This window comes from Apus apus, chromosome 5 (assembly GCF_020740795.1).
Source record: "Apus apus isolate bApuApu2 chromosome 5, bApuApu2.pri.cur, whole genome shotgun sequence".
Taxonomy (NCBI): Eukaryota; Metazoa; Chordata; class Aves; order Apodiformes; family Apodidae; genus Apus; species Apus apus.
In genome coordinates this window covers 17,406,431-17,431,730 of record NC_067286.1, presented here as the reverse complement: position 1 = coordinate 17,431,730, position 25,300 = coordinate 17,406,431, and the positions used below count along the sequence as shown (strand labels likewise).

The following is a 25,300-nucleotide window of genomic DNA, read 5'->3' as shown; positions in this document are numbered from 1 at the left end:
GAACTTCTTGCACATCTAATCGTATTACTCCACCTAGGTGCCTGGTAGCCACATGCCATTTCACAGATAAGTACCATATGAGATAAACAGGTTTGAATGTAAATCAACCAAACTTAAAAGAATACTATTATCTTATTAAAGCTCCATTCAATCTCAAATCACACACTACAAAGTGCAAGGCTTCTTCAGCTATCACAGAGTAAGACTTAAGACTTAATGTATTTCAAATTTCAGACTCCAGCAGAGCAATCAGGATTGGCATATATAAAACATTTATCTTTAGTATCTTTACATTCTATTAAATCACAGAATCACCAAGGCTGGAAAAGACCTTTAAGATTATTAAGTCCAGCCTATGACCTAACACCACCACATTGGCTAGACCATGGCACTAAGGGCCACATCCAGTCTTTCCTTGAATACATTCAGGGATGGTGCCTCCACCACTTCCCTGGGCAGTCCATTCCAATGTCTAATCACTCTTTCCGTGAGGAAGCGCTTCCTAAATATCCAACCTAAACTTCCTGTGGCACAGCTTCAGGCCAAGCCCTCTTTGTCTTGTTGCTAGTTGCCTGGAAAAAGAGCCCAGCCCCTGCCTGACTACAACCTCCCTTCAGGTAGTTGTAGAGAGTGAGAAGGTCCCCCTTGAGTCTCATCTTCTCCAGGCTAAACAACCCCAGCTCCCTTAGCCTCTCCTCGTAAGACTTTCCCTCTAGTTCCTTCACCAGCTTCATTGATCTCCTCTGGACCTGCTCCAAAGGACCTAAATACCCAGAACTGTACACAGTACTGGAGGTGAGGCCTCACCGGTGCCGTGTACAGGGGGAGAATCACATCCCTGCTCCTGCTGGACACACTATTCCTGATACAAGCCAGGATGCCATTGACCTTCCAGGCCACCTGGACACACTGCTGGCTCATGTTCAACTGGTTGTCAACCAGTACTCCCAGGTCCCTCTCTGTTGGGCTGCTCTCCAGCCACTCTTCCCCCAGTCTGTAGTGTTATCTGGGGTTATTGTTGCCAAAGTGCAGGACCCTGCACTTGGTCATGTTGAATTTCATGCCATTGGCCTCGGTCCATCGACCCAGCCTGTCCAGGTCCCTCTGCAGCATCTTCCTATCCTTCGCCAGATCAACACTGCCCCCCAACTTGGTGTCATCCATGAATTTACTAAGGGTAGACTCGATCTCCTCATCCAGGTCATCAATAAAGATGTTGAATAGGACTGGGCCCAGTACTGATCCTTGGGGGACACCGCTGGTCACTGGACACCAGCTGGATGCAGCTCCATTCACCATCATTCTCTGGGCCCAGTCATCCAACTAGTTTTTAACCCCACAAAGGGTGCACCTGTCCAAGCCATGGGCTGCCAGTTTCTCCAGGAGGATGCTGTGGGAGACTGTGTCAAAGGTCTTGCTGAAGCCTAGGTAGACCACATCCACAGCTTTCCCTTCATCTACTAGGTGTGTCAACCAGTCATAGAAGGATGGCTAATAACATGCTTTTGTTCAATTGTCCTTTAAGTACTTCCTAGTCCTCTCCCATTTCAGCTGAGCTGCAACAAGACCATATAAAGACATTTTATGAGAATTTAATCTTCCTTTATCTATTGTGATGACTATATTCTGAAAATGTTATCTTCCTCTTGACTTTTCCAGTATAGCACACAATGTGTATCTGGCTGCGTGTGCCCAGCTGGGCTTGTGTTAGATGGGAATGGTGGGTGTATTCCTGAAGAGCAGTGTCCATGTATTCACAATGAAGCTATGTATCAGCCTGGGGAAAAGATCAACGTTGACTGTAACACCTGGTAAATATTTCCTTAGTTCCATCATTTGCCTTTCCAAAGATCTTATATTAGAGCAATGAGGAAATTTTCGGATTGCACAACCTTTTCATTTTATATTAAAAAGTATAAGCAGGTTTCCTTCTAATGTGGGCAGATGGCCAAAGCACAGATTGGGAAGAAACCTTTGGGACTACAGTGTTCATTAAGTATTTTCCTATTTTGCAGTTAATGCACTCAGAGTAGCAGAACAGAGCTTTGCTGTAATTCTTCACATGAAAAATGTAAAAGATATTTTAACTTCAGAATCAATGTAACATTTACCAGGGATGAGTTGCCAAACAGATACCGAGTTGTTGGATTATGTCTACAGTGAGTTGTATTATTATTAACATGTTTTATTCTCATTCCTAGTGTATGCAAGAATAGGAAGTGGGAATGTACCAAAGATCAATGTCTGGGTACTTGTGCTGTTTATGGAGATGGTCATTATAATACCTTTGATGACAAAAGGTTCAGCTTCAATGGAAACTGTGAATACACTCTAGTCCAGGTACTGATTATGAACAATAGTAAATGAGACGTAACCTTGATAGTGTCTTAAAAACTAATACATTTTTTAATGTTACTTTGTACCCAGGACCACTGTGGGACCAATGGGACCTTCAGGGTTGTCACGGAAAATATTCCCTGTGGCAACACTGGGACAACCTGCTCAAAATCTATCAAAGTTTTCTTAGAGGTAAGAAGATTTTGCAGTTTTGTTTTGTGTATGTTTAGGGCTTAGGAAAAGCCTAGATATCCATTGCTTCAAGGAAGCTGGAAAAATATTTTTGAAAGCAAAAAAAACACAACTTGTATTTAAGATGAAAACAGATTCAAGTGAAATATTTAGTAGAGCTTCCCAGCTCTCCCTTTTTTAAATTTCCCAGTCTATCTTATACCAGTCTGGGGCAAACTGCAGATCTACAGGAAAGTTGTCATTAGCAGAAATTTAGCCTATCACATCAGAAGATTATTTTGTTTAGTGCAATGCAGTTCCTCCATGACTACCAAAAAACTTTTTTTCCCCTTTTTTTTACCTAAGCCATTTAAAATACCTTTTAGGTCTGTTCCAGGAATCAGAGATCTGAACTATAATTTTTTTTATCACCTTTGGATTATTTACTTTTATTGTACAAACTATTTGTAGTATTCTTAAAAGCAGAAGAATTTTTTTGAAAGCACAGCTGCAGCTAGTGAGTTCATTTCTAATCACCTTTTCTTCCTGTTTCAGGGCTATGAACTGATACTTGGTGAAGAGCATTTCAGTGTCATAAAGAGAGGACAAAATGATAAGGTGCCATACACAGTCCGCTATATGGGTATGTACTTGGTAATTGAAACCATGAGTGGACTGATCCTTCTGTGGGACAAGAAAACCAGCATCTTCATCAAGCTCAGCCCTGACTTTAAGGTGCGCAACTAGCAGTTAAATGGCTATTTACAGTGCAGATTTGGACTAGGTGTGAATTTTGGTGAGACTGCCAGTATCCCAACCAGGTGATGTCTCTAGTATTCCTGCAGGACATCCCAAGTTGTTTTTCATTCCTGTGGTGTCTCAGGAAGCCATGTCATCATCCTGCTGCTGCTCTGAGCTCTGAAGTGCTTATTTGGCCTGACAGAACTTGAGTTGGCAAACCCCTTTTTTGGACTTGGCTTTGTTAAAATTACCCACTGAAACCTTGGTAAAAGTTATCAGACTGTATTAAAATTACATAGGTACATGTTTAGAAATCAGTTGAGTAGTCTTGATCTTGAAAGTAATCCATTGTTTCCCATTCCCACTGACACACAAGTTAAACTATCATACTTCAAGAACAAGGAAGTGAAAGCCTCTTGTAAAATACTACCGTGTATTTTTCAAGCATATATCTGCACAGATAAGGAAAATATAGTCACATTGTCATACTTGCTCTCCTAGCCTGTACTAACCACTGTAGTAAATTAGGAATTTGCTATTTATTGCATACTGTAGACACATTTCAATTAGGTATATAAACTAAAAGCAAATTAGAAACAGATATACACACTTCTTTTAGTATCATAGGTTCTTTTGCTGCCTCATCCACTAGCACTTGCTAAAAATAATAGTAATATGGAAAGTATGCACATTAGATTCATATAGAAAGCATAGACCCTATTGTAGCCTATCACAGTTTTACAAATCATTAAATTTAGAGTGAGGAATATTTCTGGATGTGCAAGGAAAATGTCAGTTATTTTTATATCTGTAAGCAGCCATAACAGTAAAGACTCAAAGAGTAGACTATGTGGCAGGACTGGTAGTATTCATGACAGCTTTGTAAGGCTGTTTTTTATATGCACATCTATTGTATATATATTGTATAAAACAAGGCTTAAATGAAAAGCTTAGTCAAATAAGTGTGAGTCCTCATTTGCTTGTTAAAGACATATCTCAAAGATGGAAGGTTACAATGACAAAGATGGTTTTACTTTGAGATTTAAAAGAAGAAAAGTCAACAGCAAAAGTCCTTCTAGCCTTACTGGTTGTGTTGTGTTGCTGATGAAAGAAAGGATGATGATGTTAAGGAATGTTAGAATGTCATGGCACCATAAGAGCTGAACTTCAAGTATTCTTTCAGTCTCAGATGTTGTTTCAAGTTTTCTCCCATCCATTATTATTTTATTTACTTCCTTTTGCAGGGCCAGGTCTGTGGCCTCTGTGGAAATTATGATGGCAATGGCGTCAATGACTTCACTACAAGGAGTCAGTCTATGGTAGAGAACGTCCTAGAGTTTGGAAACAGCTGGAAAGAATCTCCTACATGTCCTGATGCTTTCAGCATAAAGGACCCATGTTCTACCAACCCATATCGGAAGTCCTGGTCAGAGAAGCAGTGTAGTATCATCAACAGTGATGTCTTTGCTGCTTGTCACTCTCAGGTATTACCAGGGCAGAAGTTTACTGTGTGAAGACTAGGTCTGTGTATTATTGAAGATGTTATCTTTGTACATTTTAATATGCCTGCCTAATTCATTTGTATATTTCACTTCAAATTGCATCAGCAAAACTTGGATCTGAATCCCACTCAACGGTACAGCTTTCTAGTCCTGACCTGTAAGAAATAAAAGGACATTTAGTCAATAGGAAAAACTGACCTATTACAAACAAATAATAATTTAATAATTACTATATATTTTTTGTAGTGTGACTTGAATAAAAATTCTCCTATACCATGTACAGAACACAAGTTAAATGAAATACTAACATAGTAATGAAGTATCAGCATAGCCTTAATCTGACACTAAGTACACATCAAACAATACAGGATAATTCTGTGCTCTTCCTATTACTTTAGTTGTTTCCATTGGCAGAGACCTTAATTTTCAAGTGCAGTTGCCTAATATTGCTTGGGAACATGAATCTAATCTTCCCCTGGGACACAAGTATGGCTGTCTAAAAACCTGCCAATAAGTGATTTGGATGTATCATCTGGCATCACCTCTCATGTTGAACAGTGTATATAAACAAAACTACTGATGTAGTAAAGCTGAGAAATATTTAGAAGGCAGTATATATAGTGTTATATTTCTTTTTAATAACAGGTTGAACCAGCAAAATATTACCAAGCATGTGTGACAGATGCTTGCGCATGTGACACTGGAGGAGACTGTGATTGCTTTTGTACAGCAGTAGCTGCCTATGCTCAAGCATGCAGTGAAGTTGGTGTCTGCATAGCCTGGAGAACTCCATCAATCTGTCGTGAGTTTTATGTCACAAACCCTTATTCTGAGAGTGTGGTTAAGTGTACAGTACCTTGCTGATGTCCTTGAACACACACCCCAGGCAATCTTAGATATGTGCAGTGTAAACCCACTGTGTATCCTTTTCACACTAAGGTGTTTCGATGGTCATACAATTTCACATATTAAGTCACAGTTTTCAACACTGTTCAAGTAGCATTGCAGGGATATGATGAACAGACATAAGTCAAAAAAAGCCCTTTTTTTTCCTGAACATGTCCAAATTTCTGTTTCTCCTTAGCACTGTTCTGTGATTACTACAATCAACAAGGGGAATGTGAATGGCACTATAAGCCTTGTGGAGCCACCTGTATGAAGACCTGTAGAAACCCAAGTGGAAAATGCCTCCATAACTTGCCAGGTTTAGAAGGTAAAAAGAGCTGCAAGTACTTTTAAGTGGGTACATTTTGTTGTATTTGTAATGGTCTGTAATTGAGTGTGTTTCCCCCATTATCTGCATTTGCACCATTCATTTCTTTTCAACATCACTGCATTCACATGAATGGAGGCAGAGTTTGCAAACTGGAGTTAAAGCATTTCTAAGACTAAGTCCTTGTGGTTGGGCTCTGCTGATGCTAATACTCTGTATTCATTCCTAGAATTATTTGGGACAATTAAGTATTAAAAAATAAGACTATTGAAAACAAGACGCGCAAATACATTCTGCACAACCAAAAAGTTTTGCTGACTGTATCTCATTCTCACCTTTTTCTTCCTTCAGGCTGCTACCCTAACTGTCCACCAGACAAGCCATATTTTCATGAGGATCAGATGAAGTGTGTTAGTCTTTGTGACTGTTATGATGATGAAGAAGGAAAGATATATAGACGGGATGAATGTAAATTATGGTAAGACTTAACATAGCAGCCTAATCATGTACAAGTAAAAACAATCAAAACAGCAATGGGAAATTGCACATTTCACTAACATGACAGGATTAGTTTATGTAGCCTGTGTAAAAATAATGACTTATTATCTAATGCCAGTTTTCTTCCTACATTATCAGGAAGATGTTCTTATGTGATTTTATGTTCTGTTAAATTTGTTCCTGATTATGATGTCAATCCTCAGAATATAGGTACAACAAGAACAGTGAAATCCTTTATGACCAGGTTTTCTTTTCTTTCAATGGCGGGAAAAATATTGTTCCAGGAATACCAATACTTAATAGGGCTCTGCTTCCAAGGATTTTATCACATTCTTATACTGCTTGAAGTATTTAGACTCTTTTCCTTTAGTAAGAAAACACTGAAAATGCAAGAAAAGTTATATAAACAAGTCTTCATTAAAACTTCTACCTGTAGCTTTGTGCAATATTCAGCTGTATTTCTTTATTTTAAAAGTTTGGGTTTAATAAAAAATGTTGGAAGACAATGGCAAAATAGAAGCCAACATGAACTGGACAGTCAAGGAATAAACACAAAGTGTCCTGTCTTTTAATGCTAGTGTCTGGCAGAAAAATAACTAATACAATTGCCTCGTAATAAAAAAAAAATGTGATTTGTAATATTGATTTTTTTTTATTTCAGTGAATGCACATCAGAAGGCTTGCAGTGCCAGTTTGATGATAAAGGTAGGACAACTAGGAGGAATTACTAAGAAAATGAAATACTGGATATTACCTTTTCATAGATGCCTGACAATAAACTTCTGAATTACAGCATGCAACTGCATTTATGAAGGGAACAGCTATAAATACGGTGAACTCATCTACAACACCACAGATGGAAATGGATGGTGTTTCAGTGCAACATGTGACATCAATGGGACAATAAGCAGAAATATCTTCAAATGTGGCATCGTAACACCAACAACCCCATTTGTATTTTCCACAAGTCAGCCCACAACTACTGCTTCAGGTATGCAACCGTTGCACCCTGGAGAACCTTCTAATTTCCTTGCAAACAAAACCCAGCACTTCTAAACCAACAATTACTGCCATTTTAAAAATTACCAACAATGTTAGTGCAAACTGAAAATAAGAAAATTACTTTGACAAATAGATCAAAATATTTAAAACTGTTCTTTGAAACTTTTCCTAAGTGCATTTAATAACAAAATCAAGTTTCCTTCTATTCCTGCAGTACATGTATACATTATTCCTGCAGTTAACTCATTATAGCCACCAAGTAGCTATGAGAATTTGTGAAAAACATTTTCACAAAATTTCACAATGTTACAGAAAAAACTAAATATTCAGCTAGAAGTTTTCTGTTAAGTAACATTCCACATGGTTATCTTCATAAAGCTAAGAATATGAAAATAAATCTTACTAGAATAAGTAGAATACACTTGATAGATTATATATTTCATATATATGCATAAATGTATATTCTACATTATAATATAGTATATATAAAAACATGTATGTTAAAATCATATTATATACATATGAATGCATTACATGTTATAATATCAAAATAAGTAAAAAAGTCATTCATCTGCAAAAATATTTTCAAGCCTGTGTCATCATGCAGTTAAGTGTAAATAAGTGCAGACATAAGACCAAGGAGAAAAAATCCCTTCTCCTACTTATACCAGAGCCATCATGAGATCACCTTATCCTATTAATTGACATTCAACACAAAGGCACATTAAGTAGCACTAGAAAAATAATCCAGACATGAGATCAAAACATACCTTAAAAAGAAATTCAAGAGTGTCAAAGCAATTAATCCAAATTAAAATACTAAATTAATATATACAGTATTACAAACAACTTTAAATGCATGAAAGATTATTAATTTTTTCATGGCATTTTCTAAAATAAAACCCCATGTATTTCCTCCTTTTAATTACAGAAATCACAACTGTAACACCAGTGACAACAGCATGTGTGAAGAATATGTGTACATGGTCTGAATGGTATGATTCCACACAGCCTGAAAACCAAGAGGACAGTGGAGATCATGAAACATTTGACAATCTAAGATATAAAGGACACAGACTGTGTGAGGACCCAAAAAGTATTGAATGCAGAGCCAAAGAACATCCAGATACAGATATAAGGAATCTTAATCAAACAGTAGAATGTAATATAAGAGAAGGCTTAATATGCAACAACAAAGATCAAGAAACTAAGAATTGCTATAATTACGAAATCAGAATATTATGCTGCAGCTACATACCATGTTATGAGACACAACCCACCACACCAGGAACCACAAAAGAATTCACAACAAATACTGCTGCAACATCAACAGCATTTACATTACAAACAAATATCAAACCAACAACAGAAAACCATGAAAGACAACCTCAAAAATCTGAAGCAACTACAATCCCACCAGAGGACAGAGAACGAACAACACCTCTGAGAGAAACAGCAGCTACATCAACGACAACAAAAGAAACAACAGCGTACAAAACCAAGACAACAGCAGCAGAAACCTCCACTGTGGCCACGCAGCCTCCAACATCACCCTCCACCACCTCCACCGGACCTAAAATAGGAACCACCACTGGCACCACGGTTGCCCCCACTACCACTGCCCCACCAACAGAAGGCACAACCACCGCCGGTCCCACCAACAGCGCCAGCACCACCAACACCTCTCCTCCTCCAAGACAACGCACCACCTCCATCACACCCACAACTACAGTGCCCACCCCAGCCAGTACCACTACCAGCACCTCCGTCTCCACCAAAGAAAGCACCACAGTGTCCACAACCACACCTGCTCCAGCAGAAACCTCCACTGTGGCCACGCAGCCTCCAACATCACCCTCCACCACCTCCACCGGACCTAAAATAGGAACCACCACTGGCACCACGGTTCCACCCACTACCACTGCCCCACCAACAGAAGGCACAACCACCGCCGGTCCCACCAGCAGCGCCAGCACCACCAACACCTCTCCTCCTCCAAGACAACGCACCACCTCCATCACACCCACAACTACAGTGCCCACGCCAGCCAGTACCACTACCAGCACCTCCGTCTCCACCAAAGAAAGCACCACAGTGTCCACAACTACACCTGCTCAAGGAGAAACCTCCACTGTGGCCACGCAGCCTCCAACATCACTCTCCACCACCTCCACCGGACCTAAAATAGGAACCACCACTGGCACCACGGTTCCACCCACTACCACTGCCCCACCAACAGAAGGCACAACCACCGCCGGTCCCACCAGCAGTGCCAGCACCACCAACACCTCTCCTCCTCCAAGACAACGCACCACCTCCATCACAACCACAACCACAGTGCCCACGCCAGCCAGTACCACTACCAGCACCTCCGTCTCCACCAAAGAAAGCACCACAGTGTCCACAACCACACCTGCTCCAGCAGAAACCTCCACTGTGGCCACGCAGCCTCCAACATCACCCTCCACCACCTCCACCAGACCTAAAATAGGAACCACCACTGGCACCACGGTTGCCCCCACTACCACTGCCACAGCAGCAGAAGGCACAACCACCGCCGGTCCCATCAGCAGTGCCAGCACCACCAACACCTCTCCTCCTCCAAGACAACGCACCACCTCCATCACACCCACAACCACAGTGCCCACCCCAGCCAGTACCACTACCAGCACCTCCGTCTCCACCAAAGAAAGCACCACAGTGTCCACAACCACACCTGCTCCAGCAGAAACCTCCACTGTGGCCACACAGCCTCCAACATCACCCTCCACCACCTCCACCGGACCTAAAATAGGAACCACCACTGGCACCACGGTTCCACCCACTACCACTGCCCCACCAACAGAAGGCACAACCACCGCCGGTCCCACCAGCAGCGCCAGCACCACCAACACCTCTCCCCCTCCAAGACAACGCACGACCACCTTCACACCCGCAACAACAGTGCCCATCCCAGCCACTACCCCTACGAGCACTTTTAAAACAACAGACAGATGCCAGCCACAGTGTGCCTGGACTCAGTGGTTTGACTTAGATTCCCCAAGACCGGGTAGCGAAAATGGTGATGCAGAAAATGTCGAAAAAATACAAGCTGCTGGGTATGACGTTTGCAGCAAGCCAGAAGACATCAGGTGCCGTGCAAAAGATTATCCTGACTGGAGTCTGGACACACTAGAACAGGTATTTCAGTGCAGCCTTGACAGTGGGCTTCTGTGCAGAAATAAGGATCAGATTAAAAAATATCCCATGTGCTTTGACTATGAGATCCAAGTGCTGTGCTGTGACCGTAAACACTGTGAGACAACATCAGCAACACCAGGAGGCACTGCAGCATCCACCACCAAAGCGTCTCCATCAGAAACCACCAACGTACAAACACAAACACCTGCACAACAAACTACTACCACCTCCACCGGACCTAAAATAGGAACCACCACTGGCACCACGGTTGCCCCCACTCCCACTGCCCCACCAACAGAAGGCACAACCACCGCCGGTCCCACCAGCAGCGCCAGCACCACCAACACCTCTCCTCCTCCAAGACAACGCACCACCTCCATCACACCCACAACTACAGTGCCCACGCCAGCCAGTACCACTACCAGCACCTCCGTCTCCACCAAAGAAAGCACCACAGTGTCCACAACCACACCTGCTCCAGCAGAAACCTCCACTGTGGCCACACAGCCTCCAACATCACCCTCCACCACCTCCACCGGACCTAAAATAGGAACCACCACTGGCACCACGGTTGCCCCCACTACCACTGCCCCACCAACAGAAGGCACAACCACCGCCGGTCCCACCAGCAGCGCCAGCACCACCAACACCTCTCCTCCTCCAAGACAACGCACCACCTCCATCACACCCACAACCACAGTGCCCACCCCAGCCAGTACCACTACCAGCACCTCCGTCTCCACCAAAGAAAGCACCACAGTGTCCACAACCACACCTGCTCCAGCAGGAACCTCCACTGTGGCCACACATCCTCCAACATCACCCTCCACCACCTCCACCGGACCTAAAATAGGAACCACCACTGGCACCACGGTTGCCCCCACTCCCACTGCCCCACCAACAGAAGGCACAACCACCGCCGGTCCCACCAGCAGCGCCAGCACCACCAACACCTCTCCTCCTCCAAGACAACGCACCACCTCCATCACACCCACAACTACAGTGCCCACGCCAGCCAGTACCACTACCAGCACCTCCGTCTCCACCAAAGAAAGCACCACAGTGTCCACAACTACACCTGCTCAAGGAGAAACCTCCACTGTGGCCACGCAGCCTCCAACATCACTCTCCACCACCTCCACCGGACCTAAAATAGGAACCACCACTGGCACCACGGTTCCACCCACTACCACTGCCCCACCAACAGAAGGCACAACCACCGCTGGTCCCATCAGCAGTGCCAGCACCACCAACACCTCTCCTCCTCCAAGACAACGCACCACCTCCATCACAACCACAACCACAGTGCCCACGCCAGCCAGTACCACTACCAGCACCTCCGTCTCCACCAAAGAAAGCACCACAGTGTCCACAACCACACCTGCTCCAGCAGAAACCTCCACTGTGGCCACGCAGCCTCCAACATCACCCTCCACCACCTCCACCGGACCTAAAATAGGAACCACCACTGGCACCACGGTTGCCCCCACTACCACTGCCACAGCAGCAGAAGGCACAACCACCGCCGGTCCCATCAGCAGTGCCAGCACCACCAACACCTCTCCTCCTCCAAGACAACGCACCACCTCCATCACACCCACAACCACAGTGCCCACCCCAGCCAGTACCACTACCAGCACCTCCGTCTCCACCAAAGAAAGCACCACAGTGTCCACAACCACACCTGCTCCAGCAGAAACCTCCACTGTGGCCACACAGCCTCCAACATCACCCTCCACCACCTCCACCGGACCTAAAATAGGAACCACCACTGGCACCACGGTTCCACCCACTACCACTGCCCCATCAACAGAAGGCACAACCACCGCCGGTCCCACCAGCAGCGCCAGCACCACCAACACCTCTCCCCCTCCAAGACAACGCACGACCACCTTCACACCCGCAACAACAGTGCCCATCCCAGCCACTACCCCTACGAGCACTTTTAAAACAACAGACAGATGCCAGCCACAGTGTGCCTGGACTCAGTGGTTTGACTTAGATTCCCCAAGACCGGGTAGCGAAAATGGTGATGCAGAAAATGTCGAAAAAATACAAGCTGCTGGGTATGACGTTTGCAGCAAGCCAGAAGACATCAGGTGCCGTGCAAAAGATTATCCTGACTGGAGTCTGGACACACTAGAACAGGTATTTCAGTGCAGCCTTGACAGTGGGCTTCTGTGCAGAAATAAGGATCAGATTAAAAAATATCCCATGTGCTTTGACTATGAGATCCAAGTGCTGTGCTGTGACCGTAAACACTGTGAGACAACATCAGCAACACCAGGAGGCACTGCAGCATCCACCACCAAAGCGTCTCCATCAGAAACCACCAACGTACAAACACAAACACCTGCACAACAAACTACTACCACCTCCACCGGACCTAAAATAGGAACCACCACTGGCACCACGGTTGCCCCCACTCCCACTGCCCCACCAACAGAAGGCACAACCACCGCCGGTCCCACCAGCAGCGCCAGCACCACCAACACCTCTCCTCCTCCAAGACAACGCACCACCTCCATCACACCCACAACTACAGTGCCCACCCCAGCCAGTACCACTACCAGCACCTCCGTCTCCACCAAAGAAAGCACAACAGTGTCCACAACCACACCTGCTCCAGCAGAAACCTCCACTGTGGCCACACAGCCTCCAACATCACCCTCCACCACCTCCACCGGACCTAAAATAGGAACCACCACTGGCACCACGGTTCCACCCACTACCACTGCCCCACCAACAGAAGGCACAACCACCGCCGGTCCCACCAGCAGCGCCAGCACCACCAACACCTCTCCTCCTCCAAGACAACGCACCACCTCCATCACACCCACAACTACAGTGCCCACCCCAGCCAGTACCACTACCAGCACCTCCGTCTCCACCAAAGAAAGCACCACAGTGTCCACAACCACACCTGCTCAAGGAGAAACCTCCACTGTGGCCACGCAGCCTCCAACATCACCCTCCACCACCTCCACCGGACCTAAAATAGGAACCACCACTGGCACCACGGTTGCCCCCACTACCACTGCCCCACCAACAGAAGGCACAACCACCGCCGGTCCCACCAGCAGCGCCAGCACCACCAACACCTCTCCTCCTCCAAGACAACGCACCACCTCCATCACACCCACAACCACAGTGCCCACCCCAGCCAGTACCACTACCAGCACCTCCGTCTCCACCAAAGAAAGCACCACAGTGTCCACAACCACACCTGCTCCAGCAGGAACCTCCACTGTGGCCACACATCCTCCAACATCACCCTCCACCACCTCCACCGGACCTAAAATAGGAACCACCACTGGCACCACGGTTGCCCCCACTACCACTGCCCCACCAACAGAAGGCACAACCACCGCCGGTCCCACCAGCAGCGCCAGCACCACCAACACCTCTCCTCCTCCAAGACAACGCACCACCTCCATCACACCCACAACTACAGTGCCCACGCCAGCCAGTACCACTACCAGCACCTCCGTCTCCACCAAAGAAAGCACCACAGTGTCCACAACCACACCTGCTCCAGCAGAAACCTCCACTGTGGCCACACAGCCTCCAACATCACCCTCCACCACCTCCACCGGACCTAAAATAGGAACCACCACTGGCACCACGGTTGCCCCCACTACCACTGCCCCACCAACAGAAGGCACAACCACCGCCGGTCCCACCAGCAGCGCCAGCACCACCAACACCTCTCCTCCTCCAAGACAACGCACCACCTCCATCACACCCACAACCACAGTGCCCACCCCAGCCAGTACCACTACCAGCACCTCCGTCTCCACCAAAGAAAGCACCACAGTGTCCACAACCACACCTGCTCAAGGAGAAACCTCCACTGTGGCCACGCAGCCTCCAACATCACCCACCACCACCTCCACCGGACCTAAAATAGGAACCACCACTGGCACCACGGTTGCCCCCACTACCACTGCCCCACCAACAGAAGGCACAACCACCGCCGGTCCCACCAGCAGCGCCAGCACCACCAACACCTCTCCTCCTCCAAGACAACGCACCACCTCCATCACACCCACAACTACAGTGCCCACCCCAGCCAGTACCACTACCAGCACCTCCGTCTCCACCAAAGAAAGCACAACAGTGTCCACAACCACACCTGCTCCAGCAGAAACCTCCACTGTGGCCACGCAGCCTCCAACATCACCCTCCACCACCTCCACCGGACCTAAAATAGGAACCACCACTGGCACCACGGTTGCCCCCACTACCACTGCCCCACCAACAGAAGGCACAACCACCGCCGGTCCCACCAGCAGCGCCAGCACCACCAACACCTCTCCTCCTCCAAGACAACGCACCACCTCCATCACAACCACAACCACAGTGCCCACCCCAGCCAGTACCACTACCAGCACCTCCGTCTCCACCAAAGAAAGCACCACAGTGTCCACAACCACACCTGTTCCAGCAGAAACCTCCACTGTGGCCACGCAGCCTCCAACATCACCCTCCACCACCTCCACCGGACCTAAAATAGGAACCACCACTGGCACCACGGTTGCCCCCACTACCACTGCCACAGCAGCAGAAGGCACAACCACCGCCGGTCCCATCAGCAGTGCCAGCACCACCAACACCTCTCCTCCTCCAAGACAACGCACCACCTCCATCACACCCACAACCACAGTGCCCACCCCAGCCAGTACCACTACCAGCACCTCCGTCTCCACCAAAGAAAGCACCACAGTGTCCACAACCACACCTGCTCCAGCAGAAACCTCCACTGTGGCCACACAGCCTCCAACATCACCCTCCACCACCTCCACCGGACCTAAAATAGGAACCACCACTGGCACCACGGTTCCACCCACTACCACTGCCCCATCAACAGAAGGCACAACCACCGCCGGTCCCACCAGCAGCGCCAGCACCACCAACACCTCTCCCCCTCCAAGACAACGCACGACCACCTTCACACCCGCAACAACAGTGCCCATCCCAGCCACTACCCCTACGAGCACTTTTAAAACAACAGACAGATGCCAGCCACAGTGTGCCTGGACTCAGTGGTTTGACTTAGATTCCCCAAGACCGGGGTAGCGAAAATGGTGATGCAGAAAATGTCGAAAAAATACAAGCTGCTGGGTATGACGTTTGCAGCAAGCCAGAAGACATCAGGTGCCGTGCAAAAGATTATCCTGACTGGAGTCTGGACACACTAGAACAGGTATTTCAGTGCAGCCTTGACAGTGGGCTTCTGTGCAGAAATAAGGATCAGATTAAAAAATATCCCATGTGCTTTGACTATGAGATCCAAGTGCTGTGCTGTGACCGTAAACACTGTGAGACAGCATCAGCAACACCAGGAGGCACTGCAGCATCCACCACCAAAGCGTCTCCATCAGAAACCACCAACGTACAAACACAAACACCTGCACAACAAACTACTACCACCTCCACCGGACCTAAAATAGGAACCACCACTGGCACCACGGTTGCCCCCACTACCACTGCCCCACCAACAGAAGGCACAACCACCGCCGGTCCCACCAGCAGCGCCAGCACCACCAACACCTCTCCTCCTCCAAGACAACGCACCACCTCCATCACACCCACAACTACAGTGCCCACCCCAGCCAGTACCACTACCAGCACCTCCGTCTCCACCAAAGAAAGCACCACAGTGTCCACAACCACACCTGCTCAAGGAGAAACCTCCACTGTGGCCACGCAGCCTCCAACATCACCCTCCACCACCTCCACTGGACCTAAAATAAGAACCACTACTGGCACCACAGTTGCCCCCACTACCACTGCCCCACCAACAGAAGGCACTACCACCAGCAGCTCCGGTATGTCTTTGTCTAGCTTATGAAATTTTACAGAAAGCTTTTTCCACAGACCAGCAATTGCATTATTTTTTCTTTGTTTCGTTCCACTATCATTTGTTTTTCTTTCAACACATAAATCAGTTTTAATCTATTTCACATTATGCTACTTTTATTTGCATAAGAGAAATGTCCGAGTGGTCTCCCAACGTCTGTATTACATATCCTTACCTCTGGATACAGTTTTATCTTTGAAACTTTTGTAAACATTAGATGTAATTTAGTAGCATTTGTTTAAACTCAGATAATATTTAGTGTAGAATATTTAGTGTAGAACTTAAAGATTTCCACAATCTCCACTTAGCAGTCGGTCTAATAGTTGAATGGAACAAAAACATCATATGAGTTGCCAGAATGTTTAACAGTCCTCTCTAGTATGTTATAATCATGGTATCAAAATCCTTATCTGCAAACTGAACTATGTCTTGTGCTCTACAGTAGCTACAACGGGTACCTCACAAGCAAGTCATATTACAGCAAGCACTTCTGTAGTCTTCAGTTCTACCCCCAGTGTACCTGGCACAACAGAAACGCGTGCAGATGTTACATCAAGCAGAACAACTCCATGTTTTTGTCACGTGTTTGGTAATTTTTTCTCTCCCGGTAAGTGTCTTATTTTACTGTTATGAAAATGTTCATAAGCAATATAAACCCTTATTACTCTATTCAGCTCAAGATAACCACTCAAAATCATCTAAATATATAACTTGAATAAACTGATAACATGAATACACTTTATATTTTCACAGTGTTTTCTTGGTTGGTTGATTTTTTCCCTGTGTATTTCCATTGGTCTTTTAATTTCTCCTCTAATTTTCCTCTGCAGGGGAAGTGGTATACAACAGAACAGATAAGGCTGGCTGTAATTTTTATGCACTTTGCAGTGAGGAATGTGAAATTGACCCATTCCAGGGGCCATGTCCTTCAACAACTCCTTCCACTACAGTCACCTCAGAAACTACAACACAAGTTGCCTCATCCACAGAACGTGTATTTTCCTCTGTCTCACCAACCACAGCAACATCCCTCACACGTTCAGTGGAAAGAAACTGTACTGATGTCAATCCTCCACGAAAGGTGGTTTCCCTTGTTATTTTGTAATATATCACTATTGCAAAACTAGCCCAATTTCTGTTCTCTAGTAGGCAATTAAAAATAAACTTGCATGTATCTCAATAACAAAGTTGGTCATGTTCCAACTGACGTGATAATGCACAATTCTTCAACCTGGCATTACCAGGTTCTTAGGTTATCTGTAGATGGAAAGGCTCACTAATACCACAGCAGAGACTAATAAAGGATATTTAAATGTCATAGAAATAAGCAGACCAGCTATGAAATGCTAAAATCTAATTCTTTCAACACAGAAGAAAATTCTGTGATTGTTCTCAACTTGTCTGCTCTTCAGGCCTGAAATCATATGATAAGGAAATCCTCATCTGAACTCCCAAATAATTTTAACAGTCTATTGTAACTTGAAAAAGAACAAGTAGGGTGAGAAAGCACTTAAAAATAATTTACTTCTTTTCAGCCTGGAGAGAAGTGGATAAGTGAATGCCAGAATTGTGTTTGTGACCCTCTCACTGGTACCGCACAATGCCAGCCACTTGTATGCCAAACAGATCAGACAGCAATTTGTGACCCAGGATTCCTTTCTATGGCTGTCCTACCAGCAAAAGACCCATGTTGTCCTGAATTTAAATGTCGTAAGTATTAAAAATACAGATAAAATACCAGGCTCTGGTAAATGACACTTGGGACTTCTGTTAATGTCTAAACAAGTTTTTAATGCATCACAATAGCAGCAAAACCTTCCTTAAATTGTTCTGACTCAGTCAACATGCATTGATTTTTGGCTAAATATGTATGAAAAGTTTTTTAAAAACAAAATGTTATTTTCAATGAAGGCTGCTGAGAGAATTGGAATGGATGGGAGAGCAGTCTACTCTTGAATTTTCAAGTGGTCTATGTAGCTCACCTATCTCTATATCTGTAATCATAAAGGTTATTAATGCATTTTATTTAAATTTATTAATTTAACAGCAGAGCACATTAACATTAGCCTAACTTTAGCTAAATTAAGATGCATAAACATAAGAATAAGCCAGCAGAAAGCTTAACATGTAAGCACAAAAGCAAGTAACATGACACAATAATACAAAGTAAACTGTAATCAGTAACTGGATTGTCAATGTATGAGAAATAACTATACTTAAAGTGTTGTTGGATGCTCATGAGAATATAAAAACCAGCAGTTATAAATGCATATATATATATATACACATAATTTTTTATATACATATATTTGTGCACACATATATTTATACAAAAGAACAAAAAGAAAAAAGGTTGCTGTAAATTAAGTTTGAAATGGGAAGGTCAAAAGAAAGGAACAGCCAAGTTTGAGGTAGTTCTGTGAAAGACATGCATGTGTTCCATCACATTGTCAAATTATATTACCACAGTAAGAATACCTTTTTTCCACTTGGGAGTCAATCTGCCATCCAAGACATGTTCTGAGAGGTCATAAAGAACCAATAACAAAGGCATCTTTGAAGGTTACTGGGCTTCCTAGGGTTCAAAGGGGAAACAATTAATTTAATTTGAAGTGAACCTGATATTGAAAGGGCAAAAAATAGGTATTTCATGCATAGCTCAAGTTTTAGGCCATTCCTCCTCAACTCTTCTAGATAATTGCAAAGATGAAACTTTACTTAAGCATCCATCAAAATTAAATATGAAGTCTAAGCATGTAAGGAGGACTGAATTCAAGTTTTTTATAATCTCTGTGCTACTATCAACACTTGATAAAATGTTGTCTTCTCAGGAGATCTCACAAATTGTGTCTACTCTGGAATTAATTTTTTTGTTTCTTTTTCAGAACCTATACCTAATGTCTGTGTGATTAATGGTACAGTACACACGGTGAGAATGCTATACTTATATTGGTACATTGCTGGAAGTGAAATGTACACCCTTTCTATCAAAATAAGCCTTTCAGAAAGTTGTTGTCCCAGTGCATGGGTTTTTTCTCTAGCCTTTAACTGGAATTTTTTTTTTTGGTCATATCAAAACCAAAATTGTCACAGACAAGTTCATAAACACATCGCATAAAACAAGAGTGTACCGTTTTTAGTGATGTACTTTCTTATTAAGCTCTCTCTCACTTCTGGAAAGAATTTATTTTCCCAATGAGCTGATACATAGCCCAAACTTAACCACTCTGAGATAAGCACAGAGAACCTTCAAAAATAAAGCCAGGATTTTTGCTTTAATTGATACCTAAACCTTTGCTAAAACTGGTATTTAGTTTATTTAGAAAAATTTAAATATTAGCACTGGAGCCTTTTGGGGATACATTTCACAAAGTCTAAAATCCATGTGTAAATTTGTATCTCTGCTTATGTATCTGCATATGTATTCAATTATTTTAAGCTCCATTTGTAAATTATAATTGTTTTATAAACACCTAACATGACTTACAGGGGAAAAAAAGCAACTAAATGGAGCATTGCAAAGCTGGTAAAATAATGAGGCAGTAGAAGCCACTCTTACCTGCATTTTATTAATTTACTTTTTTCCTTCATATTGCTTAATTTTGTTTCCTCCCATGTGTGCTTTCTTGCAAGTTACCAAGCCAAAGAACTTTATCAAAGAGAGCTGGACAACTCAGTGACACAGTTGCATTTCAACAACCCTAATGCTTTGCAGCAGTGCTTTCAACTCTGCCTATACATTATATATAAACTGCTGCCATTTGAATTTTTTTGTTTTTTCCTGTCTTCCAGGTTGGAATGTCAACAGTAATCGATTCATGTAAGACATGTACCTGCAGCTCTGAGAAAGATCCAGTGACTAAGGCAAATATTGTGCATTGTGAAGCAGTTCAATGTGAAACATCTTGCCCACTGGTGAGTTCAGAATCACCAGGGCTGCCCAGTCAGCCCTCAATTACAGGAAGACTAGAATTCTCCATCACCAACTCAACATACTTTCTCTTTCATCTTTTTGTGAATAGGGTCATCAATATATGACTGAGGAGGGAGAGTGCTGTGGGAAGTGTATTGAAGTAGCTTGCAAAATCAAACTAAGTAACAACACCATTCATGTGCTCAATGTAAGTATTCTTTTCATTTTCAGATCTATTAGCCAATATAGGTTAGAATAACTAAGAGTCAACTAATGTCCCTTACAAGTAAAAATCCAATGAATACCAAAATTGCTTTGAAAGCTGAACACTTACTTGGAATAAAAAATTCATCATACGTGTGGTTAACTGAGCAATGGTTTCTGATTTGTGGTCTGAGATTTCAGATCTAGGATTTACACTTTCAAGCTAATTACCACTTGCAAAATTTTGCTTTTGCCACTTCAAAGTAGTTCAGAAGCATCTGAGAATCTCTTGAGATGTGAGAACTTATTAGCTCAGATATTATTGAAGCAATCAGTAATACTATCCCTAATCACAATGAAAAAAAATGTTTTTCTTTTAATATCTTAGGTTGATGAGATCCTGCCACTCGATAATTGCAGCTATTACAAATGTGAAAAAATTGAAGATCAATTTGTTGCCGTCCAAACTAAAAAAGTATGCCCTGTGTACGAACCCGGAGAGTGTGATCCTGTAAGTTTCAATCAATTTTTCATTGATTGAATGTAGTTTAAAAGAACAGGGTGGGTGGCAAGGAAGAATACAATAAATGACTTTCACTGAAGTTGCAGGAATGTCTTAAGCTTGCTGTAACAACAGTAATAAGAAAAGCTTAGTATTTTTACATGGGGCTATAGCAATTCAAGACTTCTGGGGTGGGGATATTAAGTCATCCATCATTTCATTCAATGTTCATCAGAGAAGACTTCCGCCCAGTATCAGTAATGTTAAGTCAGATCCTTACTCATGATTGTCATCTGTGTTACTACAAATCCTTCTTCTTCACTTTTGCAAAGGACGAAGCAGAGACTACGTCTGATGGCTGCTGCAAAATATGTAAACGTAAGTAATGCTACGTTTCCATTTTCTGCCTGAAGAGTGCTGTATTCAACTTCTAACTATCTTTAAGTGGATGAAAAGATTCTTCACTCCCCCGAGTTCTCACACATTCTATTTATCAAGACTGTGGGTTTCATTATTTATTCTAAAGGGAAAGCAAATTTGTTTTCCACCAGTGCTCAAGCCTCTGCATTATCTTCCAAAGACACTGTATAGCCAAGATCAGAACATAGCCTGAAAACTCCAGACATGTTAGAGTACCCATCTTCCCCTGTTATGTACTGCAGATGCTCAATCATCAAGCATCATGAACTCTGAAATTGTTTTAGCATTCACTGAATTCTGAAATAGAAATTTGAAGTATATTTCTTTTCCCCCTCTTTTTTATGAAGCTGCGAAGTGCAAACCTTACAGCAAAAAAACAGTGATCCACCATGGTGACTGTGAGTCTCCTGAACCTGTTGAGCTGGCATACTGTGAAGGAAATTGTCCTGGCTTCTCAGCGTAAGTTGCAAATACTTCATTTACACTGGTTTCTCAAGTTAATCAACCACCCAGGGGTACTGAGGAAGCTGGAATAAGTGCTCGCCACGCCTCTTTCCATCATTTAACAGCAGTGTCTGCTAACTGGGGAGGTCCCAGTTGACTGGACATTGGCAAATGTGACCCCAATCTACAAAAAGGGCTGGAAGGAGAATCCAGGGAACTACAGGCCTGCCAGTCTGACCTCCCTTGCCAGGGAAGGCTGTGGAGCAGATCACCTTGAGTGCCATCACATGGCACCTACAGGGCAGCAAGGCTGTCAGACACAGTCAGCATAGGTATATGAAAGGCAAGGTATGCTTGACTAACTTGACCTTCTGTGACAAGCTGACCCCACTTAATGGATGTGGGAAAAGGCTGGGGATGTTATTTAATTGCACTTCAGTAAAGCCCATCACACCGTTTCCCGCAGCATTTGCTTGGAGAAATTGGCTGCTCAGGGGTTGGATGAGTATTCTCTTTGTTGGGTATAAAACTGACTGGATGTCCAGGCCATGGTTGTTGTGGCGAATGGAGTTAAATCTAGCTGGTGGCCAGTCACACACAGTTTTCACCAGGCCTCAGTGTTGGGGCCAGTTCTCTTTAATATCTTTATCAATGATCTGGACAAAGGCATAGAGCACACCTTCAGTAAGTTTGCAGACAACACTAAGTTTGGTGGGAGTGTTGATCTGCTTGAAAACATGTCTCTACAGAGGGACTTGGACAGGCTGGATCCATGGGCTGAGGCCCCAGGCAATGCTACAAGCTTGGGGAAAAGTGGCTGGAAAGCTGCCTAGTGGAAAACAGTGTGGAAGTTTTAGTCAACAGCTATCTGAATATGAGCCAGCAATGTGCCCAGGTAGCCAAGAAGACCAGGTGGCTTGTATCAGAAATAGTGAGGCCAGCAAGACTAGGGCAGTGATCTTAATTCCCCAGGTACTTGGCCCTGGTGAGGCCACATCTGTGTTCACTACAAGAAGGACACTGAGCTGCTGGAGTGTGCCCATGAAGGGCAACGAAGCTGGTGAATGGTCTAGAGCACAACTCTCAGGGGGAGCCTCTGAGGGAACTGGGGTTGTTTAGCCTGGAGAAAAGGAGGCTGAGGGGAGACCTTATTGCTCTCTACAACTACCTCAAATGAGATCATACTGAGGTGAAGGTTGGTTTCTTCTTCTAGGTAACAAGAGATAGGATGAAACTAAATGGCCTCAAGTTGCAGCAGGTGATGTTTATACTAGATATTAGGACAAAGTTATTCACTGAAAGGATTGTCAAGCATTGGAACAAGCTGCCCAAGGAAGTGGTGTTTAAAATCTGTCTGGAGGTGTTTAAAGGATGTGTAGAACATGGTAGTATTCTGTTTACAGTTGGACTCCATGACTATAAGGGTGTCTTCCAACCTCCATGATTCTATTATCATAGAATAGCAAGAAAGTTAATGTGTTTATATGATTCCATTGAGTGGAAGCAGACTCAATGGAAGCAAAAACAGTTTCACTGTTCAAGAGAAAGGTAATTAGAATTACATCTATGAGTGTGTGGGAGAGAGAGAAGAGAAAATGTAAAAATAATCCCACTGCCAAGCCCCCCAGCAAACCCAAAACCAAAAGTCACTGGGGAGTCCCTGTGTGTCAGTTTTAATGAGAAGATGTATTTTCTTTTCCTTGTGGAACGCAGGTATTCTCTCGAAGCAAACCAGATGGAACACGAGTGTAGTTGCTGCCAGGAGTTCAGCAGCCACATAAGAGAGGTTACCCTGACTTGCCAAAATGGAACAAGCATAAATTATAACTACGTCTACGTGGAACAATGCCAGTGTACAAATGCATGCATTTCGCAAACCCCTGCGCCACAAAGCTCACAACTGAAAAAATCTGCATTTGGTATCAAATAGAGTCGGAACAGGAAATAGATGATTGGAAAAAGAAAGCAGAGACCTAAGAGAAGCTGGAATCATGTTTTCCCCAAAATAACTTGTGCTCCTTCTTGAACAGATCTTATGTCAGTATGTGTTACCACCTTTTCTCATTTCTTACTTGTAAAAAAATAAAAATAAAAATAAAAGCCAAATAATTAAATCTTTCTGGTTTTGTTTTTTTTTTTTGAGCAATAAAATATTCAAGGGTAAAAATAGATGACTGGTGTAAATTATGGAAATATATGAGTATGTTTCCATTTGATCACAAAATTGACATTTTGGGGAAAAAAAATATTTTAGGGGTCTCTAAAAAAAACAACCAGAAAGCATTGTAGCTACATTGCACTTAACTCTCACACATACAGAAAGCTTTACTGAATATGACTTTTATGAATGCAGTGGTTCTAACGGAAATCACAGTGACAGGGAGAAGGCTGTTGTTCAGTTTGTCTCTTATTTGATCAATAAAACTTCCAACATTTTTCAACTTTGGTGACTGTTCAATACCCACATACATTATCTCTCGATCTCTCCACCATTTATGATGGAAAGTTGAATGGCATCAGGAGTTTTCTAATCCAGTAGGATATATTCTCTAGAAGCATTTGGAAAGACATTCTCAAAACCCTTTTGCTGGAAAAGGTTAAATTCCCTCAGCCATGACTGGCATAAAAGGTACAGAGATAAAAAAAACCTAATTTGCTCACTGCAATCTAGTTGCCAAGATGGTGGGGTAACAGGCACGTTTTAGCTTGTTTTCTCTGTAATTAGTGAAGAGGTCCAAAAGATACGTAGATAAAAAACGAAAACTTTATTAATCACTATAATTTCACATTCTAGATCAAAAGGTATTGGGCTGTAGAATTCAACATTTGCTTATTCAGTTGAATAAACAAATTTAGATGTGATTGAAAGCTCTAATTAGTTGAAGAACACGTAAGTCAATGAACTTAGTACAGTCAGAAAATTCTCCTGTCCACAATTTTTTAAAAAATTGCAAATAAGTTCAGGATATGTTTTAAACTGTGCATTTGTTTCTGGTGCTGTCAAAAACATTTTTAATAGATATACACCAGAGAGAAAACTGGCTGCCTGTTTGCACAGTAGTTCATTATGATTACCTGAACTGTTCGGACTGCTTACCTTATCAGTAGATGCTATAACACAAAGGCTAAAACTGGCCCTAAAGGCTTGGCTGAAAAATAAAGAAGGAACTGTTTGATCAAATAATTGTACATTTTATACATGCTTCTTTAGAAGTGATATTCAATCTGAATGAAACCAGCAGAGCCGTATCTCTTGGCCTTCACAGGCATGACCTGATACCATAATAGGATTAGACAATGGGGAGAAGTA

The 25,300-nt window shown here is 43.6% G+C and overlaps 1 protein-coding gene across 1 annotated transcript in view; it reads left to right on the top strand.

Moving 5' to 3' along the window:
* LOC127385365 (mucin-5AC-like) overlaps window positions 1–21,165 on the top strand; it is a 38,425-nt gene extending 17,260 nt beyond the window's left edge. The window contains exons 21-39 of the mRNA XM_051621063.1: window positions 1,660–1,811; window positions 2,202–2,340; window positions 2,428–2,529; window positions 3,064–3,243; window positions 4,494–4,733; window positions 5,397–5,553; window positions 5,836–5,964; window positions 6,316–6,442; window positions 7,124–7,167; window positions 7,256–7,453; window positions 8,396–8,954; window positions 9,162–15,612; window positions 15,704–16,475; window positions 16,950–17,114; window positions 17,338–17,588; window positions 18,043–18,120; window positions 20,300–20,422; window positions 20,530–20,628; window positions 21,013–21,165. Coding sequence (XP_051477023.1) covers window positions 1,660–1,811; window positions 2,202–2,340; window positions 2,428–2,529; window positions 3,064–3,243; window positions 4,494–4,733; window positions 5,397–5,553; window positions 5,836–5,964; window positions 6,316–6,442; window positions 7,124–7,167; window positions 7,256–7,453; window positions 8,396–8,954; window positions 9,162–15,612; window positions 15,704–16,475; window positions 16,950–17,114; window positions 17,338–17,588; window positions 18,043–18,120; window positions 20,300–20,422; window positions 20,530–20,628; window positions 21,013–21,165 — 10,119 coding nt within the window. The remainder of the gene's footprint in view (window positions 1–1,659; window positions 1,812–2,201; window positions 2,341–2,427; window positions 2,530–3,063; window positions 3,244–4,493; window positions 4,734–5,396; window positions 5,554–5,835; window positions 5,965–6,315; window positions 6,443–7,123; window positions 7,168–7,255; window positions 7,454–8,395; window positions 8,955–9,161; window positions 15,613–15,703; window positions 16,476–16,949; window positions 17,115–17,337; window positions 17,589–18,042; window positions 18,121–20,299; window positions 20,423–20,529; window positions 20,629–21,012) is intronic.
* The last annotated feature ends 4,135 nt before the right edge of the window (window positions 21,166–25,300 follow it).